Genomic DNA, 26,388 nt, shown 5'->3' with positions numbered 1-26,388 from the left:
TTTTAATTATTTCCATACGTTTCAAAAAAAAAATTAAGGGTATGAATCTCAAACTGAATAATTTTGTGATAATATTTTTCACTAATTAAAAAATTTAAAGACAGATTATTTATTTTGTAAACAATTTTAGAAAAATGGAAGTTGGAAGTTTGATGTATCTCCAGAAGTTAAGATCTTGACAATGCTATTATTTGAGAATTAAATATGTGATTTATATGTTTTAAAGGTATTTTTCAATCCTCAAAATCAATTGTTAATTATTTTAAAGTGTTTTTATATGTTTTTATGCAGTATCTTTGAAGCAAAATCATTTTTCTTAAACATACATGTAAGATGTCTAAATTGCATTATGATTTAGACGCCGATAATTCTGTCCATTTATTTATTATTATAAATGATCTTCTGTCTTGTAATCTTAATAAAAAAGGCTAATATAATGTTAATTCCTTCAATCCATTGATATTTTGTACAATTAATACGTTATGCATTGAACATTAAATTAATAACAGTAAAAACACAAGTTATGATCGTAACGGAACACATTTAAGTAAACAAAACGACACAAAAATCACTAAGCAAATTCCGTTCGGCGACAACTCACAGCGTACGATAAGTGAAGGGTTACCAGCCAAAATTCCGGTTTTCGCCAACAGCGTCAGTTTTGGTGACTTTCATCACCTACGCTGGCAAAATGTTTTTTTTTTTTTTTTTTTTTTTGATTCTACAAAACCATAACAAAATTTTATTATTTAAAGGCCAGTATTTAAAGCCATTCACCGGAAACTCTCAGTAATAATGATTGGAGACGGCTTAAAATGCTGTTTCAAAGTATTTTTCAATTCCTCATACTTACAGTCTCCGGGCAATTTTGGTAGCAGCAAATTTCGAGGAACTTTATACGTGTTTGCTCATATTACGAAAATGAAAACTGATACTTTCTTGTCTTTGACTATGTCGTTTGCAAAGAAAAAAATGTTCCAACTGTTTAATGTATAAATTAATGTCGTCTTGTTCTGCGTCGAACTCGTGTAAAGTTCTGCTAAAGCCTAATTTGCTCATTTTAACTACGGTGTGTTCTAACCAACTTTTCAAGTTCACTTTAACTAACCTCGTCGCCATTATAATAACTTGTGGAATGATAACGCAATACTCCATACAATAGAATACTCTATCTGAAAATTACTTCATGAACATAACATTGACAAACCCCAAGATCAAAAAGAACAAACCTTTATTTACAAGAACGGAAGCTTAACTGCATTAGTGTTGGTGTTGCCAAACAAAAGTTTGAATCAAACATCACAAATACTGATATGATACAAAATTATGATACGATGTATTACTCTTTTAATAGATTAATTACATTGAGAATAACATCCAATTCTGTTTTTGTAAATTTACACCCACTTGAAAGCGACCAAATATGGCGACTATGTGAAGAATTTAAGATAATAAGTAGATTTTTGAATGTGTAGCATAAATGTAGTTATAAATAATAAATAATCCTTAAAAAACTACAATTAGGGCAAAATAGTCAGTGTTTAGTACATAAGCATCTAAATCAATTAGAATAAAAAAATGTTCTAAAGATAAAAATTTTGCATTTTTCCAAAAATATAATTACGAATTATCCGAAAAAAAAAGGAATATTTTGCATTGTTTTCAATAGTTTGCATTGCAATAAACATTCAATGCTGTTTTTTTGGAAACTTAGGCACTTAAAAGTCTTGTGTACTTCCATCTTGGGAATGGCCAAATATGGCGGCTACACCAAAAATTAGGAAATAATTTTTTGAATTTGTAGCATGAAAACAACTTAAAAATAGCAAATCTTCATGAAACCACAATTCAGTTGAAAAGTTTTTAGCAAATTTGCGTCCAAGGCAATGAAGATAAGGTTAAGTTTTAAGAACAAAATTTTTCATTTTTCAAGAAAATTATTTTAAATAATCGCAAGAAAAAAAAAACAATCTGCAGCACATTTTTCGTCATTTTCATTAGTTTTCAGTTAAAAAAAACATCCAATTCTGCTTTGTTTTTGGAAACTTAGGCATTTTAGTATTGTGTCTAATTCCATTTTATGAATGCCAAAAAACGGCGACTATGTTTCACACGTAACTAAAAAGACTTTTCGATATTAAAGAAAAGCGATTTTTTCATCAGTCCCTTTCATCCTCAGGCTTGAGCTTCCAAAGAAGTAAATTGTCTTCTTCCTGCTGAGTTTGTGCATGATTCCACCAGAGGATTTTTTTCTTGGGAGCTATTGCGGGCAAAAAATGTTGACTGCGGAAATTTTCCTGGGTTGCCACTTTTTTATTGCAAATGTCATTTCGCCTCAAAAACTTTACAATTTTTTTCAGGAAATATCGACAAAAACGAAGATTAGGTCTCATGTTACAAAATTACCTGTGAAAAATTGGGAAAAAAAATTGGGGGACAAAATTGGAAAATTCCCTGACATTTTTAACTATATCATTTTTCCTGACAATTCCAGGTTTTCCCGGAGAGTACGAACCCTGATTGACTATCTACAAACTCTATACATAAAATAATGATATAAGTTCACATCTTGCATTTGTGGATACATGCTTGAAAGCAAAAGGCATCGTCTTGCTAAAAGCTTTATCAACGTGCTGAAAACTTTTTCTTACCTTACTTTCTTAGAAAACTCTTTCAAAGAGATACTTTCTATTTTTATCTTATATGGCAAAGGATATATATTCAACTCAGAGGAAAACACAAGAAAATACATGCACTAATGGTTGATTACATTATGTTTATTTTTTTTTATTTATTTTTTATTTTAAACATCTTAATAAATAACCAACAATTGTCTACAAGAATTGGCCTAAAAATAATCACCTTAGTGTTGGTGTTTTTTAAAGTCAAGCCTCCATTATGTTTCTCTATAAACCAACTTGTATAAATATTACGAATAAATCCTACAAAAATCTTACATGATGAACCACTTTGGTTTGAAAATATAAGCAAAGCATGATTTATTTGCAAGGAATTACATAGCACCATCTAAAGAGCCGCAAAAGAAAAAAAAAATCAACTTAAGGCACACGAGTAAATTTAACCATGAACTTTTTACATTAAAACATAAATTAAAGTTCAAAAGATCTTTGAGTAGTTAAAATGCCTTTTTTTGACTTAGTTACATTGAGAGAAAAAAAAATCATACCTATTTACTTCTGTTTGATGCATGTTAAGAGTACCAAGCCACAACTCATCCCAAAGCAACGTTATTCTGTGAAGTTCATGAATTAGATTTTTGGCTTCTGAAATAGTTCTTTCATCTTGATTACATAATGTTTCAACAAGTGCAGCAAAACAATTTTGCATTATGGCAGTTTTTTGATGATCTTCTTCGCAATCTTCTTCATCTGACAGAAGTGTAACTGGCTGAGGTAGATCTGGACCAGAATCTTGACTAGCTTCTACTTGTGACTCAGAATTTTCATCTATACTGTCAGAAAAATATGCTCCTAATAGACCTGTAGTAAGAAAAAATTAGTGATATAAATTATTGCACTAAATAAATTCATTATGTGAAAAAGACTACCATTTCTCAATATTAAGAATAAGATCCAATCATAAAACACAAGGAAGCTTAAGAATATTATACTTCTGTGAGAAGGTAAAAGCAAAAGAAAAAAAATTATAATAATGATAAAGAACAAACTTCTATTCATCGATGAAATTATATGAGATTTTGTTACAAAGCTTTTTTTAATTTTTGAAACATTACATATATATTACAATTCTCATGTTGATTAGAAACAAATATATTCTTATTTGTCCCAATAAAGTGCACAACACTATTTCAATACATTCTTAGTGAGAATTGCAAAATTATTACCTATTTTGTTTTTTTTAAATTTAGACTCTTTACCCAGAGTTACATACAGTGCAACATTTAATGAGCTTGACAATATAAGTAAAACATAATTTATTAAAACAGTTTACAGTTGAGCAATAAATCGTAGAAAATGAATTAAGTAAAAGAAAATATACCAGAAGTCTCTTGAGGAAGTTGTGGCCCAACTTTTAAAGTCAACGAACCAACAACAGCTGGAAAAACTATCAAATGAGGAGCACCTTGGGCTACTCTACATAAGAGATCTGAAATGCTTTGTCTAACATATGGTTCTGGATGATTCAACCGTGAGAATAGCTGTGGTATTATTCCTAGAAAGGAAATCTTCATTTGAACAAAGGAAGCTGAATTGACTTATTAAAAGAAAAAAAGGAAATATTTTCAACTTTTACACAAATATCTTGGAAAAAAGCAAAATATAAGATTTTGTTTTTCAAAGCATTTTACTTTATATGCTAAGGTATTGAATTATAAAATGTGCAATTCAATATTTATAACACTTATCACTTATAAATTTGAACAATGTTACTTGCATTTCATTGTTAGCCTACTAATGCACATTTTAAAACCCACACTCACAAACCATTTGAAAAAATTAAAGTGAATTTGCTTTCATAAACACTTGGATTTATTGCATTTTCTTCCCGAACATAGATTTATCTTTATCAAATAATTGATTGCTCAAAAGTAAGAAAAGCTTTTTTTTCCCTCTCTCTTTTCTTCCATTTTTTTTTTCTTTTTTTCTTTTTTTTTTTTTTTGAAAATGCTCAGCTAATGAGGGGAAAATGATTTTTTTTTTTTTTTCAAAATTGATTTTCAATTATAGTAAAACATGTTTTAAAAGAATAATTTTTTTATGACTAATTTATTAGGAACTCTCTCCTCTTGGTTTATTTTTTACTTGTTGTTTTACAAGCTTTTCACTGAGCATTCATGCATCTAAATTTTACAGATTGAAATTTTAATGAAAATGAAAATTAATTCAATTTACTATGTAACAAAACTTTAGAAATCTGTGACCTGAAAAAATCTGATTTTTAAGCAGGATGCAGAGAGATTATGCACTGAAAATAATGATACATTTTTTCGCTTGCATGTGGAAAAGTACAATTGCATTAGTGTACAATATTTCTGACATTCAGTAGCAATCTTCATTTTCTACATTACTTATTATTTCCTAAACTGAGGACAATATAAAGCATGTTAAACAAAAATGCAAAGTTAGTTTTTACAAGCATAGGGTTTTTTTTTATTAAATTCTGGCATTTTTCATAAAATTATAATATATATATAGACATTTTGCAAATCTGGAGTCTAAACCAGAATATTACCAATTTTTGAAAAATCACACATTATTTTTGAACACTTTTTGACAAATTAATTTTAGAATACTATGCAACAAATTAGTGATTTAAACAAAAAAGAATGTTATTGAACAAAATAAGAAAACTAATATCTAATTCTGTCAAAAAAAAGGGGGGGAATAAGAATATCAATTTAAAAAAGAAGGAATGAGAATTATCTAAAAACCTCTCCATGGAGCTGTCGGGGTGTCTGCTAGGCCATCTTCAAGAACATCTCTGAGTTCAGATGCATGTTTCACAACTAATCTTAATAAACGAAGAGTTGCTGTAACATTGTCGTCATCAGATTTTTCTGTATTTGGACCCTAAAAGTTTTTGAGGGGTGGAAAACACGTTAATATATGCACTGTAAACATTGCAAAACTGTAAAATTTAAATAACACAAAATAAAAAACTTACTTTTCCATTCAGCTGCAGATACTGCAAGTAAGACACTGCAGCCATTCTATAATAAGAATATGCTCTGCTAACTAAATCTTTCCAAATTTCAACTAAGTTATCTATAACCTCTTCATTATTATCAAGCTTCAAAAGAAAGGGACAACTTGTAACAATTTGAATTCTTATTTCAGAAGCTCCACTTTCAGTACAATCCTGTAAAAAAAAATTAATGAATAAAGCATACATTAAATAGAAACCTGAGAGTAATTTTTGCAGAATCTTCTTTTCATATTCTACAGTAACAACAGTGAAATGAAAGTGACAAAATTCTTCTCAAAGCATTTAAAATGCAAAAAAAAAAAAAGAAAAGAAAGAAAGGATGAATGAAAAAAGAAAGAAAGAAAAGAAACTTCACAATGTTAATACTTATTTGGATTTATAAATTGGCTTGCCAGATTTCTGAAATGTTCAACCGGGACACCAGAAAGCTCCTCCCCCCTCCCCCTAGTATTCAAAAGGGAACACACTTGTGGCTGAGTCTTCCAGTGTTTTATAGGGCAGTTTTCTCTATGTTTTGTATAATATATTGTTACTAAGTATGAAACTGAAAACAGGGGTAATGAAAAATGAAATAAGCAGATAAAATTTGAACATTTCGATTCTCAGATGTAAATATTTATGATTTACTTTAGTCAAAAAACACTTTGAATGAGGAATAAAAAATTGAACAATATTTAGATAGAATTTTCATATCTTGGGACTTTTTTGGTTTTAATCTTTTTGAAAGAATCTTCATAAGCTAATCCGATATTAATTTTACAAGTCAAAGTTACAAATGATAAGTAATTATCCTCAATAATCCTTCATAGTTAATAATTTTGAGACCTTTTTTGGTCATTTGTAACCAAATTTTTCTTTTTCCGGGACGTGAAGTAAACCAGCCAGGACACCGGGATTTTGTCTGAAAACCGGGACTGTCCCAGTCAAACTGGGACGTCTGGCAAGCGTACTTATAAATATAATCATCTCCAGACATCATATTGTCTTTCAAAGTTACTACCATAAACTTAATGGCAGACCTTTCAGAGCTTTTAGAAGAGCCTCAAATGGTGGAAGATTTTCGCCCAATATTGGCAGAACCTTCAGAACTTTTAGAAGAACCTCAAATGGTGAAGATTTTTGTGATACAGAGTGCATCACATATTAATAGCAGGGTTGGCCGGATCGGACCCAATGGGTTTTTTTGAAAAAAAAAAAAAAAAAAACACTTTTTTATAAATTAACAGGTTTTAGAAACAGTCGGACAGAAAACAGAATAGAATGTACAGTATTTTCATTATCTTACGAAAAAGTTTAACATTTCTCACTCTGTACACAGAAATAGAAAAATAGGCAACATAAAATTCAAAGCAATGTCTTGATTAAGCTGGAATTCAGCAAAAAGGGATTTAAACTACTTGAGGTTCTACAGTATTTTTGCATGACAAAATGAAATGCAATAAAGTAAAATGAAAAAAAAAATGTAGTAATTAAAAACGAACAAACGAACAATAGATTTTATCACTCGAGAAGTAACTTTGCCCTAACTGTTGGTAATCATGGAAACTAAACAATCTGAAACTTCACCATTCTTGGGTTTCGTTGCCTTTTTTACTTTACTTCAGAAAATTCTGAATTTTCCAGCTTTTTTTACCTTAAGACATTTTTTGTGCTTTGTCCATATACTTATGCTACAATATGCTACAAGCACCCCACATTTTCCTTAAAAAAAGATTAAAAAAACCATATTTCTTTTTAAAAACCCAGTTTTAGTTGGGTTTTTTTGGCTTTTGTTTAAAAAACCCTGGGTCCATGGTTTAAAAATTAAAAAAAAACGGGTTTTGCCAACCCTGATTAATAGTGTATCAATAATGCCTTTTTTTATAAGTAGTTAATACATGTGCTTGAATTAGGTCGCCGTGTGTCCACTTTTCACATTCGGGCATGTTTGCATCCCCTTCATGTTTCTTGTTCCGAGCGCCATAATAGCTCTGAGTTCGGGAGTCTCTCGGTACTACTCGGCTTCCCGATCCGTGCCCAAATGGTAAATGGAGGTGAGCCAAGGCGATGTTTAGCGCTGATTGGCTGAGGCATGCCTCATGCCGGATCTAAATTGATCCGAAGCAGGTGTGGCTTGTTCGACAGGCAAAGCGAGCGGAGAGATCGTGGAAGCAGGTCGTGTTGTGGCGTAACCGCTGGTTGGCGGTTTGGAATGAAAATTTACAGCCTGTGAGCTGTGAACCTGATGTTGAAAACTGCATAACCTAAGCTAATCCATCGCTGTGCAAAACACCTGGCCTGAGTTGTTAACGATCAATGGAATAAAAGAAAGGAAGAAGCCATTCTTCGAGGTAGCATCGGGGCCGAAGATCATCGCTGTTAGGCCTCCAGCTCAGATGATTGCGGAAATAACCATCGGGATGAGAGCCACAAGACAGGCTTAAAAATCTATGCCGATGTGATAAGTCGGCTTCTGTGGTAGAAGATGTTGAAGGGTGCTGCAAGTCAAATTAGTGAACATAGCCTGACTACCATAGGTGTACGTGGCCCCTGCTAGGCCTACAGCATTGACGGGCGATCTGTCTACCGGGTACACCTTCGAAAATGGCGTCAGCTACCACCCCACGTTCGTGAACATGCACCGACTCCGATTCGGCAAAAAAACAATTCCACGATGTTTATTGAGCCTAAGAAAACTATGAGACTTATTCCTGATCCTGCCCAATCACTGGTGATGCCTCCAAGTAATGTAACCAAGAAAATTATTAACTGTGTTGTTCCATGTTTTTACGCTGAACTCGGCTGAGCATCCGTTCTGTCAGTTCATTAGTAAAAAAATAAATGAATCTTGATAAAAATGAGGTAATTCATTTCTACCAGTCACACACCAGCCAGGGTTAAGTCGTTCCTTTTTCTCACTACTTCACAGTTCGTATCAAAACCGTGATCTTTCCTCGGCGTGCTGAGGAAACACTTGCGTGTTAACTTCCACTACAATTTTTGGCCATGCGTTCTAGTATATTATAAGGAGAGGAAGGTTATAAATTTTATGGGGTATAACACTTTACCCCAAAATCATCACAGCTCTCATCCAATATCTGAGTATGTGAACAATATTATACTTCTGAAGAGCAATAATCTTATATTTCTAAAAAAATTGCATGCACAAAAACATTAACTTTGAATGATGCATGTAATTTTTAAATGTTGAACATTTCACTTGCATTCAAGTATTGAAATTGCAGCACAGCCCATGGTAAGGCTGTACAGAAGATTTTGTTTCGGAGGGGGGGGGGGCTTAAATGTTCGATCAAAGACGAAAAAGTCACATGTTGCTATGATTTTTGATGCATAATTGCGCATTGGTAGACATATGGCAATGGGGGGGGGGGGGGGGAGAGCAAAACAGAAAGATGAAAAAAAATTAGAAAACGGGGGGGGGGGGAATTAGTGGTTATTTTTATTTTTACTTTTGAACACTAATTTTACTTAATTAAAAAGAGTTCAAGTTAGTTCATCAAAATTTTTAAATGTGATCAAACATTTCCTCAGAAATTTAAACAATGATATGAGGACCTTTAATTGGCCCTCAAGTTGGAACATGAAATAGTAATGTGTACCACCAATCACTTTTCACTAGCTTTGAAGGTCAGGAGCTCCCAAATTATTGTTTGTAAGGGAGGAGCAGACCTAAGAGTATTTTTAATATTTTGGAATAAACAACGTGCCAAACTGACACTGGGTTCGGTATCTCATTTTAGATGCAATTTCAAAAGACACTTTTTTTAAAAACACAATTTCAGGCTATATTTGGTAGAAACACAAGGAAAAAGGTTTGGTTTTTGTGGATGCTCCCCTGGATATTTTTGAAGCTTGAAAAATGCATTTGAGGCTGACCCCAGGAAATTTTTGACAATAAGACTTTAAAAACGCCATTGCAAATTTTCTTTGGGTGAAAGAGATTGAAATTTAGGAGCTTTCTCTTCTTTAAACACATTCTAAAGTTCTCTTTGGTAACGTTAGACAAGGGAAAGAGGTTCCCCAGGGAAAATTGTTTACAATCGAAAACCAAGAAATATGATTTTTGATTATGTTTGGCACAGGGTTGTTTGGTTTAAACCAAGTGGGTTTTTTTTTTTTGAAAAAACATTTGTTTTTTTTCTAAAATGTTTTTTTTTTTTTTTTTTTGAAAAATATCATTGTTTTCCCCCAAATATTTTCATAAACTTTACATATTATTGCAAAGAGTAAAATCTAATAAATGCAAAGTAACTAGCAAAGCTTTACAGATAAATTAGATTAAATAAATTTAGAAACTTATATTTTTTAAGGTAATGCAGGTTTCCTAAAAAGTTTTTATTTTTATTTATTTATTTTTTTAAATCTATACAGCTTTCCTATTAGGTACATAAATAAACAAGGTAGACCAACTAAGGTTTTCTAAAATTACATGGGAAAAAAAATCCGAGTAGCGCTTTTATAATCATCATTATTTTTAGTCTTTTGCATTTCAAAATACAGTCGAGTCCCAACTTACGCGAGGGATGCATTCCAAGACTTCTCGTCTAAGTCGAAATTTGGCGTTGTGGAAAAATTTAAGTATAAATATTTTTTAGAAGCTTACCAAATTCTTTTAGACACTTACAAACACCCCTCAAACTGCTTTAAAACATTACTCAGCTATAAATTAGTTTCTTACTTTGAAAAATAAAAAAAAGCTGTTTTATTCAACATGAAATATTTTAAGGAGCACAAAATGAATGATTAAACACTTAAATGAAACAACACGGTACGCACAGTATGTAGCAATAATAAAATGCTGCACTACAGCCGTATTGTACACTGGATTAGTAATAATATTTATGAGTAAAAAATGAAGATGATGATAATTTATGCTCCATGATCAGATTGCTATCTAATACATTTTTAAATGTATTAGATAACAATCTGATCATGGTTGCTTTGGCGTTTCTTTAAAACATTTCCATTTATGGCAACAGCCCATCTTCCTTATATGTATCTTTAAACCACAATACAAGATCAGCTTCCATTTTCATAACATTAACTTTGCTTAGATATTACTCTGCCAGCTTCAAGAAACTAAGTTCTAAACTTTTATGGATACATTTATGTTTCGACTTTTTAATTGTTATGTATGGTATAGTCAGAAATTTTGTTTTTCCTCCCATCTTCAAACTTTAAATGAAACAGTGCACTAAGATGCCATTATATTTCATCAACTTTAATATTTAGAATGAAACAAACACAAATGAAAGATACTGAGTAGTTATTTGATGCAGTATCAGCACGATGCATAGATTAGTTTGGTGTGGTGTCACTGTCAGTAATGCTAAATGTATGTAATAATGTTCACGAAATCAATATTTAGTAGCCAATAACGTAGCCGATACTTCCTTCAAAAATAATTCGTGTTGTGGACGAGGAATTCGCGTTAGGTATAAGTCAGATCGCGTTGTAGCGGGAATCGATTGTTAGTCCAAAAAGCATCTATCAACCAAAACTTCATATAGTACCTAATTTGCTTGATTACTTAATATTTACTGTGATAGATTATGTACCATCAAAGTGATGCATAGTGTAAAAATATCTTACAACTAGAATATTTAAATGACAAGAGGAAAAAAAATAACTAAAGAAGTATAAGAACTTAGTAGGCATAGAATTGCACTTATACATGCCCACTTTTTGCATCCCTGATAGACAATCAGTATGGACACGAAAAGAAAATGTATAATAATATGAAATCAGAAAACATTCATGTAACTCTGTGCTCTTATAAAAAAAATTTAATGCCAAATTTTTACCTTTCAAAGAATTTTTTTGATCCCAATATATTTAAAGAAGTCTCATGTATCTATGGTGGATGAATCAATAAACATTAATTTTTAGGACAGTCTTCATTATTGAAATATGTTAAAAGAGTTTTTTCATTTAAGTTTGTACTGAGGCTTTTAACTAAAATAATTTTTTTCTTTGACAAAAAAAAATACATTCCTAAATGCATGAAACTTGAGGAATACCGATTACAACGTAAAACATAATTATTCTCTTAAAACCTACTTGTAATGTTTTTTATAATTGTTTTCACTGATATAGAAGGTAAATATAAATTACATGATTTGTAATTTTTTAACATTAAAAAAAAAAATATGCGTTGATCTTATGATTTTTAAAGTTGTATAATGTACATCAGACTTATGATTCATTTATAGATACTGCAAAATACTTTCCATGTTTAAGAATTCGTGATTTTAATTTTATTTTAATCTTTTTATTTATAGTAGAAAGCTAAGATTATGAGGATATTAATTTGCAAGAATTTATCTATTGTTATTTGCAATTAACTATGTCTGAACTATCAAAGTAAATTATTTCTTTGATTACTTATATCAAGACCCCTTTACATATTGCATTTTTTAGAATAGTTAAAAGATTTTCAAACAATATCCTCCATAGAAATCTCTAAGTATGAAGAAATGAAATTACAAGATTTTACTCTTAATTGTTTGATTAATTACAAAGAAATTAGGTACAAATAATGAATATTAAACATTCCTTAACAATCAATGCATAAAATCTTCATGATTTTCCTAATATAGTTTTTCTTACAAATAATAATAAAAACCAAATAAACCTGGTTTAAACCAAAAAAAAAACGTTTTTTTCCCCCAAAAAAAAACAGTTTCATGCCAACACTGGTTTGGTACGTTAGTAAAAGGGGCAGGTAAGCAATTGCTGTCCTCACATAAATTTTTGAAATCACAATTCTGAAAATGAAATTTTAAGTAACCTGTGATATAGTAATCACATATATTTTCATTGATTCGCGTTTTTATTTCATGTGTTCGGATTTTTTATTTAATGGCGTCGTTTCCGAGTTTTTGGCAGCCATGTTTTCCCTTCTTCCTCCCGCGATGCGTTGTCTCCCGCCTCTTTCGCTCATTGGCTGTAGGCGTGGTCTAGTAGGTAATGTCATTTTCCCGCGTTCCCATTCGCTGCGCTAGGTGACGCCGCGTATGGATATCTGTTTTTCACGCGACCACGTGGGTTTTTAGCTGGGATGTCTCAAAAATTTTCGTGATGAGTCGTGTGCTAGCCGTGATACGTGACGGAGCGTTGGGAAGTGAGGAGCGCGGACGCTTGACCTGTGAATGGGTCGTTCGAGATGGCGATGACGGCGATTCAAAATCTTGATGCATCGGCATAAAAAAGGATGTAAATTGTAAAATAATTGCACAGGAGCCATAGAGCCCTGTTTCTCTAAAAAAATGATACTTTAGTTATGAACGTGATCCTGTATTTAATCAAGATTTTCTAAAAAAGATTGAAAAATGTTCACGTCCACGTGGAAGTAGCTCCGATCATGCAGGGATGAAAATCCTTTCTTTTTTTACACGATGATCATTGCATATGATCAAAAAGGCAGGTGATGCACCTGTAGCTGGTGAGACCAGGATAGTGAAAGTGGTATGCGCGGTCGACATGAATTTAGTTCCGATTCCCACTGCGCCATTTTCTTCCTGAGTAATGGAGATTTCTCAGTCATCGCCGTGGTATAGCGGCCAGCTCCATGTGGTTTTACATCATCTTCCTCGCTGATGTCTCTACGATGAGTTCTTTCGCTGCAATAACAAGCCGCGCCTTTTTTTAGCCTCCCCATGTGCGATGCACATCCCTCTGCTGTGACCACCTAATTCCCTGCAATACACTGGACTTTGAACTTAACCTACCTTAAATTTTTCACATTTTAATCTTTTATCTTCCCTTCCATGTTTTGATTACTCCGCGGGAGTTCCCTAGGATCTTGGTATTCGTCGTGTAAGTGATGATCGTCGGAATAAATTTTCATATGTGACGCGAAAAGGTTGTGCTTATTTTTGTCTCCACTACATTGGGGTAAGTCAAACTTTTTCTCTTTGCGTTCCACGTAGGCACCAAACATTGAGATGTCCTGGAGTTTTGCGGAAACACTTAAAATACGATCGGCCTAAATTTTTCCTCATTTTTTTTTTTGTTTAAGTTGGTGGTTTGTTTTTTCTAACAAATTCGAAAGAATAAACCACTTTTCCACCACATAACCTTTAGTGATATCAGGGAGGATAGCAGGGATTAAGGACTCTGATCCGAAAATTTTCCAAAATTAAGAGCCTAAAAATTTAACTTTGGACTGTCTTTGGTCTTGTCAAAAGGGTTTAAACCCTCTTTTGGATCAGTGGTAAGTGTCAGAAGTTGCTGCCGCAGCATGATCCGACTCTCAGGGCCATTCTGAAGTCAAAAAATAAATAAGAGGTGTGTGAAATTGAAGGTTTCTTTTTTATGTCAAATGTGTCTTAAATACTGGGGCTTCTGCCCCAGAAAGTTAAGGATTTGTAGTCTTGAAATTGCATTTTTGACGATCTTTGGCAATGTTGGAAGGATAAGAGGCATGAGGCGCAGGGTCCGCCGATATATCAGTCGATATATATTCGATATTTATTTTGAAAATATCATGATATTTTGATATTTTCAATATTTATTTTTTCAACTATGATATTTTTAATGTAAAAAGTACATTAATCATAGTAATATTGTTCACTTATTATTAAACATAACCAAAATGTTATGTACGATACTTTTATGATGCATTAATACATCATTAATGTAACAAATTAATATGATATTCCTTTTTTACTTGTATTTTATATTAATAAAATTATTAGTAATGTAATAATTTTAATTCATATTAAAAGTGCGTAATTAAATATTAAACATTGCTAGGAGAAAATGAAAATGTCTTATGACTGTGCACTGAGTAATGTATATTATTTATTTCGGAGTCATATAACTGTAAAAGTAGCTGATAGAAGAATAATGAGTAAAATAGCTAATGCTAAATTAACTCTATTAAAGTTGATAGAAATGTAAAATGAAATATTAGATATAAGTAATGAATGAAACCTTAAATATAAGTCAACACATTGTAATAACAATATAATAAAATAAAGAGTGATTTGAGGATGCATTTCCTAGTTTGAAGACTTTAGTTTGTGCTAATTGAAAATATCGGATATATATCAAAATATCCTATACATATCAAAATCTCGGATATTTTCGTTATTTTTGAAAATATCATGAAATTTTCAAACCCTGCATGAGGGTAATTGTAAAATCGCAATTGTTATATCTCTAATTACTCGTATGTTAATAAAAGGGTGTTTTGGTAACTATCCAACAAAATTTTTTTTTTAATTGTAGCTCTAAAATTGCAGTTTCAGACGATTTTTGGTTGTTGTTGAGAGGAGGAAAGATTCCTGGGCCCGACCCCGCAAATTCTCTTAATTTGTAGCTTAAAAAATGCATTTTGGACAATTTTTTGTAATGTAAAGAGAGGTTCAGGGGCATTTCCCCCAGTCCATTTTTGAAATTGTATATTTTAAAATGCAATTGTTAATTATCACCAATTATGCTACGGAAAGGGGGGTTCGGGGGGCTCTCGGGGTAAATTTTTTGAAATTATAGTTGCAAAAACCTGCAGTTTAAAATGACCTTTGGTAATGTTAGGGAAAAGAGAGATTTTTTTGGTGTCAATCTGCAGGAATTTTTTTGAAACTGAAATTTTTAGAATACCATTGTAAGATCATCTTTGGCAACATTAAGGGAACCAGCAATGCTTTCCCAATTGAATTAATCGTAATTTTGGTTGACTTCCAATGATGTTAGGGAAAGGAGTTTTCGGAAGCTCTCCTCCGAAAAATTTTTGAAATTTAAGCCATGAAAACTAAATTAAAAATAGTCTTTAATGATTTTGGTGAGAGAGAGAGGGGGGGAGGTAGAAGCAGAGAGATATTCTTTAGCTTTAAAAACACAGGTTTTAGAACATCTTCAGTAATGTTGGTGGGAGGAGAGGTTTGGGAGCCCTTTTTCAGTAATTTTTTGGGGCGCTTCAACGAAATTTTTTTAAATTGAAGCCTTAAATACGAAACTTTAGACTATCTTTGGTGACATTGGGGGGGGGGGGGGGGGGTAGTGGTAAAACTTGAATTCTTCTGAGTTGAAGTAAGAAGAACAAAATTTTTTACAGCTCTGTTTATAGCATGCAAGACTTCCAAGAATTTGGGGAGGGGGGGGGACTCCCAAGGGGCTATGGCTTGCCTTGGACAAACACAACTAATATCAACAATTGCTATGATAAAACTCGTAATTCAGCATGAGTTTCAGATTGTTACTTAAGTCATTAAGTAACAATCTGAAACTAAATTATTGTCAACAGTGGCAGGGCCAACCAGATATCATGTGAGCCCAGTTGGAAACTAGGGAATCGGCTCAAAATGAACATAGTATAAATTTAAAAAGCTTTATGGGGAGAGGGGGACCAATGACCAAACTGCTAAAGGGTTCTCGGTGACCCTGAACAGTGGAGGGTTGAGACAATTTTGTTCATTAGGTTAAACTAATTCATACTGCAATTTTCTTTGAGATATGTTTAAAAATCAAAAACTAAAAATTAAACAAATAGCAATTGTAACAAATAATTTTTAAATTATTCTCATTCAAAGAGCCAATTTCAATATTATCTGCATCAAGGGTGCCCATCCCCCTTAAGAGCAAGGGTGTTCCCTCCTCCCCCTAAGTATTGCAAAAACCTTCCAAAAGCAAGAGCCCCTCAAAAAATGTGAAAGATATCCCTCAAAACATTACCCTCTAAAAATTTCAAGTCTGAGAATTCAGTTTGAGCCATGACCCTCTTTAGGTGGACACCCCCGACTGCATTGATATCAGATGAATTGTGTTGTTCCATAAAATGACACTTGTATTTTTGTCCAAACTATCTAAAATGCCAGTCTTTTAAAAACGTTGAAATGATGTAACTTTTTACTCAAGGTTAGATTTATAAAATCAAATTACATACAAAAGTTGAAGAAAAAAAAAATCAACAAATTTTTTTAATTAAACCTAAAATACACTAAAGTTTGTAGATACATACCATTTCTTGATTGTCCCATTCACCACCAGATGTATTATGCAAGCGTGTTATGATACTTAACAAGACATCCATATCTTCCTTAGATGCCTGAAAAAACATATAATTTATATAATCTTATTACTAATAACTATCAGTTCCTAAAAAAAATCTAGTTAAAGATAGGTTAACTTATATACTTTTCTAAACTCAGGTTACAAAATGAATAAAAACTTGCAAAATTACGTAGCATAGTTTGGGTCAGAAAAAAATATGAGAAATAATAGCTATTCATTTGTTTTTTCAATAAAAACTCAAAAATCACACACATGATAAAGAATAAATAACGAATAAATACCTTTGTGCTGAAGATTCAAAAAATCAGTAATCCAACGTCATTAAGCACAAAAATTGCAAAAAAATTGCAGACACGTGTTTCGGCGTTACAAGGAACACCTTTTTCAATGCAAAGAGGGTGTTAGCTTCTGGATGAAAAGTCATCCGAGAAAAGCAACACAGTGGAACAGGAGATAGTATAAATATCAAAAAATCGAAATTAAACTAAACAAAAAAGATAAAATGACACTTGGAGGCAAAATTTATTATATAATTCCATCAAGAAAAAACAGTTATGTAATAAATTTTCCAAGAAAACCCATAAACAATGTGAAAATTCCAAAAATGAAACCACTCTGAATAAATTAGCAATAAATTTACCAGCGGGGAAAAACTATGTATAGAAGCAATGTATGAAATGGAGAAATGCAGGAAAAAACAGAGTGAAGGATAAACTTATTGGAATTAGTTAATCACAAAAACAAAATAAGGAAAGCAAAAAATGAAAACAATAAAAGTAAGAAATGTACGACGTTTACATAAAAATAATAGAAAAACTAAAGCAATTTTAACAAAGGAGTCCACACAGAAGAAAAATAGGGAATTGCAGTAAGATCATTAACTAAATTAGAACGGTTCCTCAGAATGTGGAAAGATTCCCAAAAATCAAGATCTAACGGATTGGGACATTTTTGGATAATTTGATAAGAGTTAAAATCAAAAGAGTGATTCGATTCCCAACAGTGTTGGGCAATACTGGATTTATTCAGCTGTTGTTTTCTCACATAGCTTTGATGTTCTTGTAACCGAAATTTCAAAGAACGGCGGGTCTGTCCGATGTATCCGAGTCCGCAATTGCAAACAATTTTATAGATCCCACAACAATTAAGAGGATGAATAGAATCTTTAAGAGAAGAGAAAGAAAATTTATTAATAGGAGAAAATACCACTTGGAATCGCTTCAGAATCTTAGCAACCTGAAAACTAATGCCAGGGAAGAAAGGCAGAACTAAATTCTTAGTGTTAAAAATTCTATTACGAACAATACTTTGAGACTTTTTGCAAAGTTTTTTATAAATGGAATCAACTAAGGTGGGCGGATAGTCTCTATCAACAGCCACAGCTCTTAAATAGTTAAGTTCCGCATTAAGAAGCTCAGGTGAAGAACAAATATTCATTGCACGATAAACAAATGTGTTGAAAGCTGAATATTTTTGATTAGGAGGGTGAGACGATAATCTATGTGGGGGTAATGAAACAGCAAAAGGTTTGCGATAAACAGTAGTTTCAAAACCGGACTCAGTTCGAGAAACGAGAACATCCAGAAATGGAAGGCAATTATTCTGTTCTTTTTCACAAGAGAATTGAATATGAGGATCAATGGAATTTAAAATAGATAAAGCGTCATCAATGCTTAGTTGATCGTGATTCATAAGAACAAAACAGTCATCAACATAGCGAACATAGAAATGAAACTGTAGTTTCTGAAACAACTTGAGCTCAAAGTAATGCATGTAAATATCACTAAGGATGGGGCTAAGTGGGTTTCCCATTGCCAAACCATCCGACATTGTATAAAATTTACCATTAAAAACAAAGGAATATTGCTTTAGACAAGTATGAGTAAGGAAAACTAAATCCTCAATTTCCTTAGAGGTAAAATGAAATTCAGACAGTCTACTCTGAAGGCATAACAATGAGCCCTCGACCAGAACGTTCGTAAATAATGAGTTCACATCAAAAGAAGCCATAAAAGAATTATTTGGAACGCAATTCTGAATTTTTTTGACAAAATCGATAGAGTTTTTTACAGTGAATACATTATGACTCATTAGAGGAGAAAACACAGAGACTAAACATTTTGCAAGTTTATAAGAAGCCGTACCAATATTGGAAACAATCGGCCTAAAAGGAATGCCAGCTTTATGTACCTTAGGTAAAGCATAAAATCTAGCGCAATTAGCTATAGAAGGAATAACAGAGCGTTTAACATTTAATGGAATAGACTGAACAGATTTGACAGCAGAAGAAATACCCTTTAACTCATTTTCACTAGGATCTTTAGGAATCTCTAAGTATGAACCAGAAGGAATCAAATCATTAGTTTTGTCAACATAAGATGATTTATCAAGAACAACGATTTGACCACCCTTGTCAGCTTTGGTAACAACAATATCTGAATTAGAAATTAAATTCTTTACAGTACGACTAACAGTATTAGTAAAGACGGGATTGGAAATTCTAAAATTAAAGTCCATATTAGAAGCAATAAGATGCCTAACGCAATCTTTTTGATTGGATGATAAGGCACTAAATTTAAAAGCTTTCTCAATAGGAGCAATAAGCTTAGAAAAAGAAGGTTTGCTGGCCAGAGCAAAATTATCATTGCATTTTAGAGCATTAATTTGAGAACTGTTTAAAGGAACACTTGAAATATTAACGACAACATTTTTATTTACCACTGGTAAATTTTCCGAAGAAACAACTTTCAAATTTCTACAAAGTTTAGCTAATTTCTTTTTCAAAACAACTTGACGATTCTCCGAAGACCGAAGGGTTCTGGACCAAGAAGTTCTATTAACATAATCAAAATCAGAAATAGAATTTGAAATAGAGAGATGCAAATCATAGAGCTCACGTTCAATAAACGAGAGGCGTTTCCTAGTTTCTTGGATCGAAGCTCTAAGTAGAGCCAATTTCGACCGAAAAATAACTTTATCAATTTTTACAGAACGTGGTAAGTTACATTTCAAAGAAATAAAATTCGGAATAACTTTCCTGCGCCTACATTCTTGAAGAAATTTTAAGTGGTTCAAAAAGCGAAACTTCTTAATACGAAGATTGCAAAACCTATTAATTTGAGACATTCCAAAAACAAATATCAAAGCACATAAGAACAAATTGTTATCAAAAATACAAATCAAATTAAAACAGTAACAAGGCAAAATAAGAAAAATGAAGCAAAATTCAAAACTACCAAATACAACAAATACAACCAATAATTTAAGGCAAGAAGAAAGAAAAAAGAAAGTAGAATGCAAACGTACGGCCCGTTTAAGCCAACTAAATAACGAATAAATACCTTTGTGCTGAAGATTCAAAAAATCAGTAATCCAACGCCATTAAGCACAAAAATTGCAAAAAAATTGCAGACACGTGTTTCGGTGTTACAAGGAACACCTTTTTCAATGCAAAGAGGTGTGAGCTTCTGGATGAAAAGTCATCCGAGAAAAGCAACATGGTGGAACAGGAGATAGTATAAATATCAAAAAATCGAAATTAAACGAAACAAAAAAGATAAAATGACACTTGGAGGCAAAATTTATTATATAATTCCATCAGGAAAAAACCGTTAAGTAATAAATTTTCCAAGAAAACCCATAAACAATGCGAAAATTCCAAAAATGAAACCACTCTGAATAAATTAGCAATAAATTTACCAGCGGGAAAAACTATGTATAGAAGCAATGTATCAAATGGAGAAATGCATTTAAGAACAAAGTGAAGGATAAACATATTGGAATTAGTTAATCACAAAACGAAATAAGAAAGCAAAAATGAAAAAAAAAAATAAAAGTAAGAAATGTACAACGTTTACATAAAAAATAATATAAAAACTAAACCAATTTTAACAAAGGAGTCCACACAGAAGAAAAATAGGGAATTGCAGTAAGATCGTTAAATCAAACTTTATCCCTACTCAGAAAATTTAAACAGTAGAGTAAATGAGGAGAAAGGTAATTTCACTTTACTGATAGATAGTGCTTCTTACTTAAAATGTAAATCTTCTATTTAAAAATGTTACTATAAAGATAGGAATTTTTTTAAATTAAATTTGTTCTCATGGCTGTTTCATTTGTGATTAAAACTAAAATATATGTTTTCAAAAGAAAAAAATAAAAATAAAAATCATATATTACACTTATCCATCAAAATAAGTATAGGAATTGTTAAAACAAAAATTAATTCAAATTTCAAATAGTTCACATTTTAAAGCCTAACTAACTAAATGATGCACAAAGATATTTTAATCTTAAACTTACATTTGGTACCAAAGCAAATATTTTTGTTCTTTCTTCTGGAAGCATTGCCACAGGACCACTAGAATCAATAAAAAATGTATGTTAATAGAAGAGATAAATTATGTATCAATGCATAGAAAAAATTGATAAATTAACAATTATCATTAAAAGACATCAATTATCAACTCTTTAAAAAATAAATCCTCACTTTAATCTTTGTAACTAATATGTTCATTTATTACTTGAGCTTCTTCTTCCTTTAATAGATAACACTTTTTTACAATAATGAATTGTAGTAAAGTTTCCAAATCACAATATGGATTATGCCAAATATAGCTGAAAGCAACAATGGGAAAAAAAAAAGACTGAAAAATCCCAAAAAACATCACATGTTGCAGACTGGTTCAGACTCAACGTTTGAAGCAGAAAAAGGGGATGCTGTTGAGTGTATTTGCAACATTTGATCCAAAGTTAAAAGAAAAGGGTTCGTACTCAATTTCAGAAATCAAATGAAGGAGTTTTGGAGGAGTTTGGAAGGAGTAAAATGAGGAATTGAAGGAGTACATACCAATGGGCTGTCAGGGTCCGTACTTAATTTCAGAAATAAAATGAAGGAGTTTTGGAGGAGTTTTGAAGGAGTAAAATGAGATTTTGAATGAGTACTAATGGGCTATCCTTTAATGATGTCTCACTTTTTTCTCAACACGTTTGACCCCCTTCCCCTTTGTCAATAAATGTCACACTTCACCTTATTACTCCTCTTGTCATATGTCATATTATTATAATAATTGTGTGATTTCACTTTTTGTCACCTTTTCTCTTCCCCTTGTCACAATTACATGAACTCGTCTCCCCCTCAAGGCATGACAGCATTTGTGGATGACCCTTTGTACAATAAATGAGATTTACAAAACAATTGTTTTTTTAACACAATCACTTAATAGAGTACATCTACCTATTCATTTTTAAATATTTAAATAATAATTAGACAAACTGACTTTTGCTGCCGAGAGTTTGGGAGGGAAACGCAATAATCATAAAACTTGAAAAAATAGCCAAATTACCAGTTGAAAAAATAGCACCATTTAAGCATGTTTTACTACACTTATGAAATGTCTTAGTCATCTAATAATATTCTCAGCTTCAACTTTTAAGATTCTATGATCAATTTGTAAATCACATCTTTTGAAAACAATATACACAATTATTACATCGAAATCGTCCATACACCTTTGCCTTGTGACGATGTTAAGTTATCGATCAAAGTATTTTAAGTTACTGTCATAGAGGAAAATTCTGTCGTCTTGAACTAAAAAAGAAGGAGTTTTGAAGGAGTTAAAACCGAAATGAAGGAGTTTGAAGGGCCCTTCAAAAACATTTCCTGAATGAAGTAGTATTGGAGGAGTTTTGAAGGAGCGTACGAACCCTGAAGAAACATATTACTGAGCCAAGAAATCATTGAAAATAGAGGGTTATAATATGTTGATTCATTAGAAGCCAAAATTCTTGCTTAAGGAAGGAAATAAATATTTCAATAAGAAAACAGTCATCCAACCATGAACTATGCATGTAGTAGTAACAATACTATTGATGTATTTAAATTTTGAACAGGTATGTGTGAAAAAATTTAGTTTTCCAGGCTATTAGCAAATTTTCCCGGTTTAATGCAAAAAAAAAAATGTTCTCATTCAGATATTTTTTTAGATTTCTTCTATTTCCCAGAGAATTCCAGGTTTCCCTTGAGGCATGCACACTGTCATACAGTGCAAAAAACAAAATAAAATGAACCAAATATTCAGAAGATGAATCTTTATACCAAGAAGAAACTTAAAAGGGTTGAGTTACATTTGTTTACATTACAATTCCTTCCTCCTAAGAATAGGAGATGGGTAAAAAACAAAGTTATGAATGATGTGAACTGATGCTAAAGCCATTTCAAAGATGCTTCAACCTAAGATGCATAAATACACCAGCTGTATACTAAATACATTTCCTAGCATTGTATCTTTCATTCATCCCAGCAGAAAGAAAAGTTTTCTCGTAATAATGCATGATTTCCAGGCTCTATGTGCAGGGGAGACTGGGGATACTTGATCCCTGGCGATACATGATCCCACAGCCAAAAATGTAACAAAATCATTAAGTAGAGATTTGAAACCTGACAATGTTAGAGTCATACTTGTACATAAAAACGGGCAAAACTTTGTTTTTTCCAGCCATTTTGTTTTAGCTCAAGAAATGATTGTATGAATGTGTCAAGGGAAACTTTTTTTTCAGGAAAGCATTCTGAAGTCTACATTATCCATTATATACAACTTTAAAAAAAATACCGAAGTGTCATGTTAAAGTATAGACAGTCTTTAATAATTGAGACAATTTTTAAAAAATTGCCACTGATTGTTAATAATAAAACAAGTATGTTTTTTGTACTTGATCTGTCGTTTAGTGGGATACATGATCCCGGGGATCAAGTATACCTATGACAATATAAACACAATGAAAACAATATAACTGTTGTTTACTTAGTTGACATCAACTTAAACATTCAAAACCATGTTAACTGTCATGATGCGTCGCATTCAATTTTGAAGATATATTCAGAAACCCAAAAAAATAACAATCTAGGCCGTGGAAGTGGAAGCATCGCAGCCGCACGTAACCTCAGATCAACGACTGCCTTGAATGCCCATAGAACAAAAATTTAAAAGACTTACCCCATGTTGAATGCATGTGGACGATAGGAATGAAATATATCAATTACCGTACATTCTTTATTTCATGCTAAATTTTGAAGGAGACCAGATGACAGGACTTTAGTATGGTGATCACCAGGAAAAAAAATCAAATACTTAATAAAAAAAACACAAATCCGCGGGCGACATACTTAAAAGTTTAAAAAGAAGAAGGAAAAAAAACGTGGAGCTGGAGCTTGCAAAGTTCGTTAAAAATCGGAAAACGGGGAGTTCATTCGCATGGTTTGTAACACATTCAAATTAAAATGGGAGCAGGACGGGCAGTTCGATTCCAGGATACGAGCAAGATGTGGGGTGTATTCCGGGATAACTCGGATATCAACGATGTCAGTTGCAGGCCACGCCACGTTGAAAAATGGCGCCTCAGTTAGTAATCTCAATGGTGGTGGTGTTGAAATCATCATACAATTAAAATTTGATTGGGGTAAATGCAGCTCCGCATCATCGCTCACAGCAATGTTGAGCATCAAAAAATGGTCGTTAATGAAGGGCTCAATTCCGGCACATTCTGAGTACCTCCATCCGAAGTCATCATACACACAGGTGATACACTTCCTATGCTATCATCATCAGTTGCTACGAAGTTTAACGTTCTTGATTAAATAATTTGGATGTTATAAAATAAAAGGTTTCACCTCATTTTGAGGTCTTAAACATATGGGGGAGAGCCACGGCCGTCCAAGGACGCCGCTCACTGATGCTTCAGCCTCGCCATCGTTGGAGAAAAACGAGAGCCGCAAAAAGCACGACTGAGCGGACTGGGAGCTGCAAGGAGAGTGAAGTGGAGTGGAAAAAATGAATCGGCGAATGAGCGATCAGATCCAGGTACGCGGCAATGCGCGGGAACCAATGAGTGCATTTGGCGCCCAAACAACGAAAGGAAAGGACGCTACCACCATTTTCATAACGGACAAAAAAATGTAAAAAATCGGATGAACGACTGAAAAATTGTCAAAAAGCTAGACGATTGGAAAAATGAATAAATCGCGTAGTTGATATCAAAAAGTGCGCGAAATTTAAAGGGGAACGCAGGAAAAACGTGGAATGTACAAGAAAATAAAAAAACAACGAAATGGGGGAAAAAACAATTAAAATGACAGAAAAATGGGAAAAAAATATATGGGTAAAAAAATGTGATATGCATTATCACATACACTGGCAAACGTGGAATGTACAAGAAAATAAAAAAATAACAAAATGGGGGAAAAACTATTAAAATGACAGAAAAATGGGAAAAAAATATATGGGTAAAAAAATGTGATATACATTATCACATTAACATAATAAAATTTATCATAGTATGTGACTCATTAGTAGGGCTCGACCGATGGCATTTTTTGGCCGATGGGCCGATGCCGTTTGTTGGCCGATTGTTCAAAGATGGCCGATGGCCGATTGTTTTCCTCCAAATGGCCGATTGCCGATGGCCGATGGCAAAAAAAAAATAAATAAATAAATAAAATCAAACAGAAATAAATTGATAAGATTGTCAGGGGTTTAAAGGATCATTGACTCATTTCACTTTACTTCCTTTCTACGAATAAGGAATTGCAATCACAAAAAAAAACAATCAGATTTCGACCTAAATTTCTATTTTACGATCATCTAATTTATAATAAACAAGTTTTTTCGGCACATCTGTACATGCGTATGTACCTAAGAACATATAGATGACCGAAATATCCATTTTGAACGCCTCCTCAGTAATTGGGGTCGTTTCCAAAATTTTAAAAGTATTTTTTTCTGAAAGAGCGTGCTTAAAAACAAAGGATCTGATCATTTTTTAAATAATTTGTTAGAGTTTATTTTTTTCTTTCTTTCACCCGATTGATTCGAATTAATTCCACTTGTCGACCGCACGTGCTATGGAGAGGAGTACGAATATTCGCGGCAGTGGAATAAACAAATGAGTGATGATTGAAGTAGAAGTTAGTGTGGTGACGTCATCGAGGCATGGAATCTCATTGGCTGATAAAACATATATATTGAGGCGAGTGGCAGCACTCTGGGCGAGCAGCAGGCTCTCTTCTCTCAACGATCCCCAGTTGTTGTTTTGATCGTGAAGCCCAGTCCGGCTCACGTGTGGGGGGGGGGGTTTCCCCGCGATGCTAGCGGGGTTTTTTTGTGGTATGTGAAACTAAATCTTCCAAGTCCTGGAATTAGTGAGTCCAGGTGAAGAAACACTTGTGTTGTGTCCGGCCAATTAATATTGCCGGGGAAGTGAGTTCCTATGTGTCTACCTGAGATGTTCACCGATCTACGAACTGTCTAATGTTGCCTTTCCATTACGGACATTCCTGAAGTGTGATCCGGGCGACCTTTTGTGTGTCTTCAAGTTGATCCTTCGGACCGTCCAGCGACTACATCGACATTTTGGTGACATTTTACCTTTATTTACTGGAACCACTTTTGTTATGATATTTTGGGGGTGTTATTTTATGGGGATGTTATAAAAATTCTAGTCATATTTAATAAATGTATTTTTCTGAAATATGTTTTTTTTTGCTTGTCTCCAACTTGACATTACATGGCCAGTTAATGTTGGCTTAGTTTAAATATCTTAACTTTTGGATTTTAAACTTAACTTTAATTATGCCAACAAAGTGGTAGCAGAGCTTGGTCGAATGTCTTTTTAGTTGGAGACAAATTT

At 32.7% G+C, this 26,388-nt stretch overlaps 1 protein-coding gene across 1 annotated transcript in view; it reads right to left on the bottom strand.

Annotated features, from left to right (window-relative positions):
- Positions 1 to 26,388, bottom strand: part of LOC129216614 (serine/threonine-protein kinase SMG1-like) — a 248,709-nt gene that overhangs the window by 119,776 nt on the left and 102,545 nt on the right. The window contains exons 35-40 of the mRNA XM_054850834.1: positions 21,007 to 21,064; positions 16,652 to 16,738; positions 5,647 to 5,841; positions 5,414 to 5,552; positions 4,021 to 4,194; positions 3,188 to 3,500 (exon numbers count right to left, since the gene is read on the bottom strand). Of these exons, the coding sequence (XP_054706809.1) occupies positions 3,188 to 3,500; positions 4,021 to 4,194; positions 5,414 to 5,552; positions 5,647 to 5,841; positions 16,652 to 16,738; positions 21,007 to 21,064 (966 nt within the window). The remainder of the gene's footprint in view (positions 1 to 3,187; positions 3,501 to 4,020; positions 4,195 to 5,413; positions 5,553 to 5,646; positions 5,842 to 16,651; positions 16,739 to 21,006; positions 21,065 to 26,388) is intronic.

Source organism: Uloborus diversus, chromosome 1 (assembly GCF_026930045.1).
Source record: "Uloborus diversus isolate 005 chromosome 1, Udiv.v.3.1, whole genome shotgun sequence".
Classification (NCBI taxonomy): Eukaryota; Metazoa; Arthropoda; class Arachnida; order Araneae; family Uloboridae; genus Uloborus; species Uloborus diversus.
Note: the sequence above shows the minus strand (reverse complement) of the source record. Positions and strands in the feature narration are given on the sequence as shown.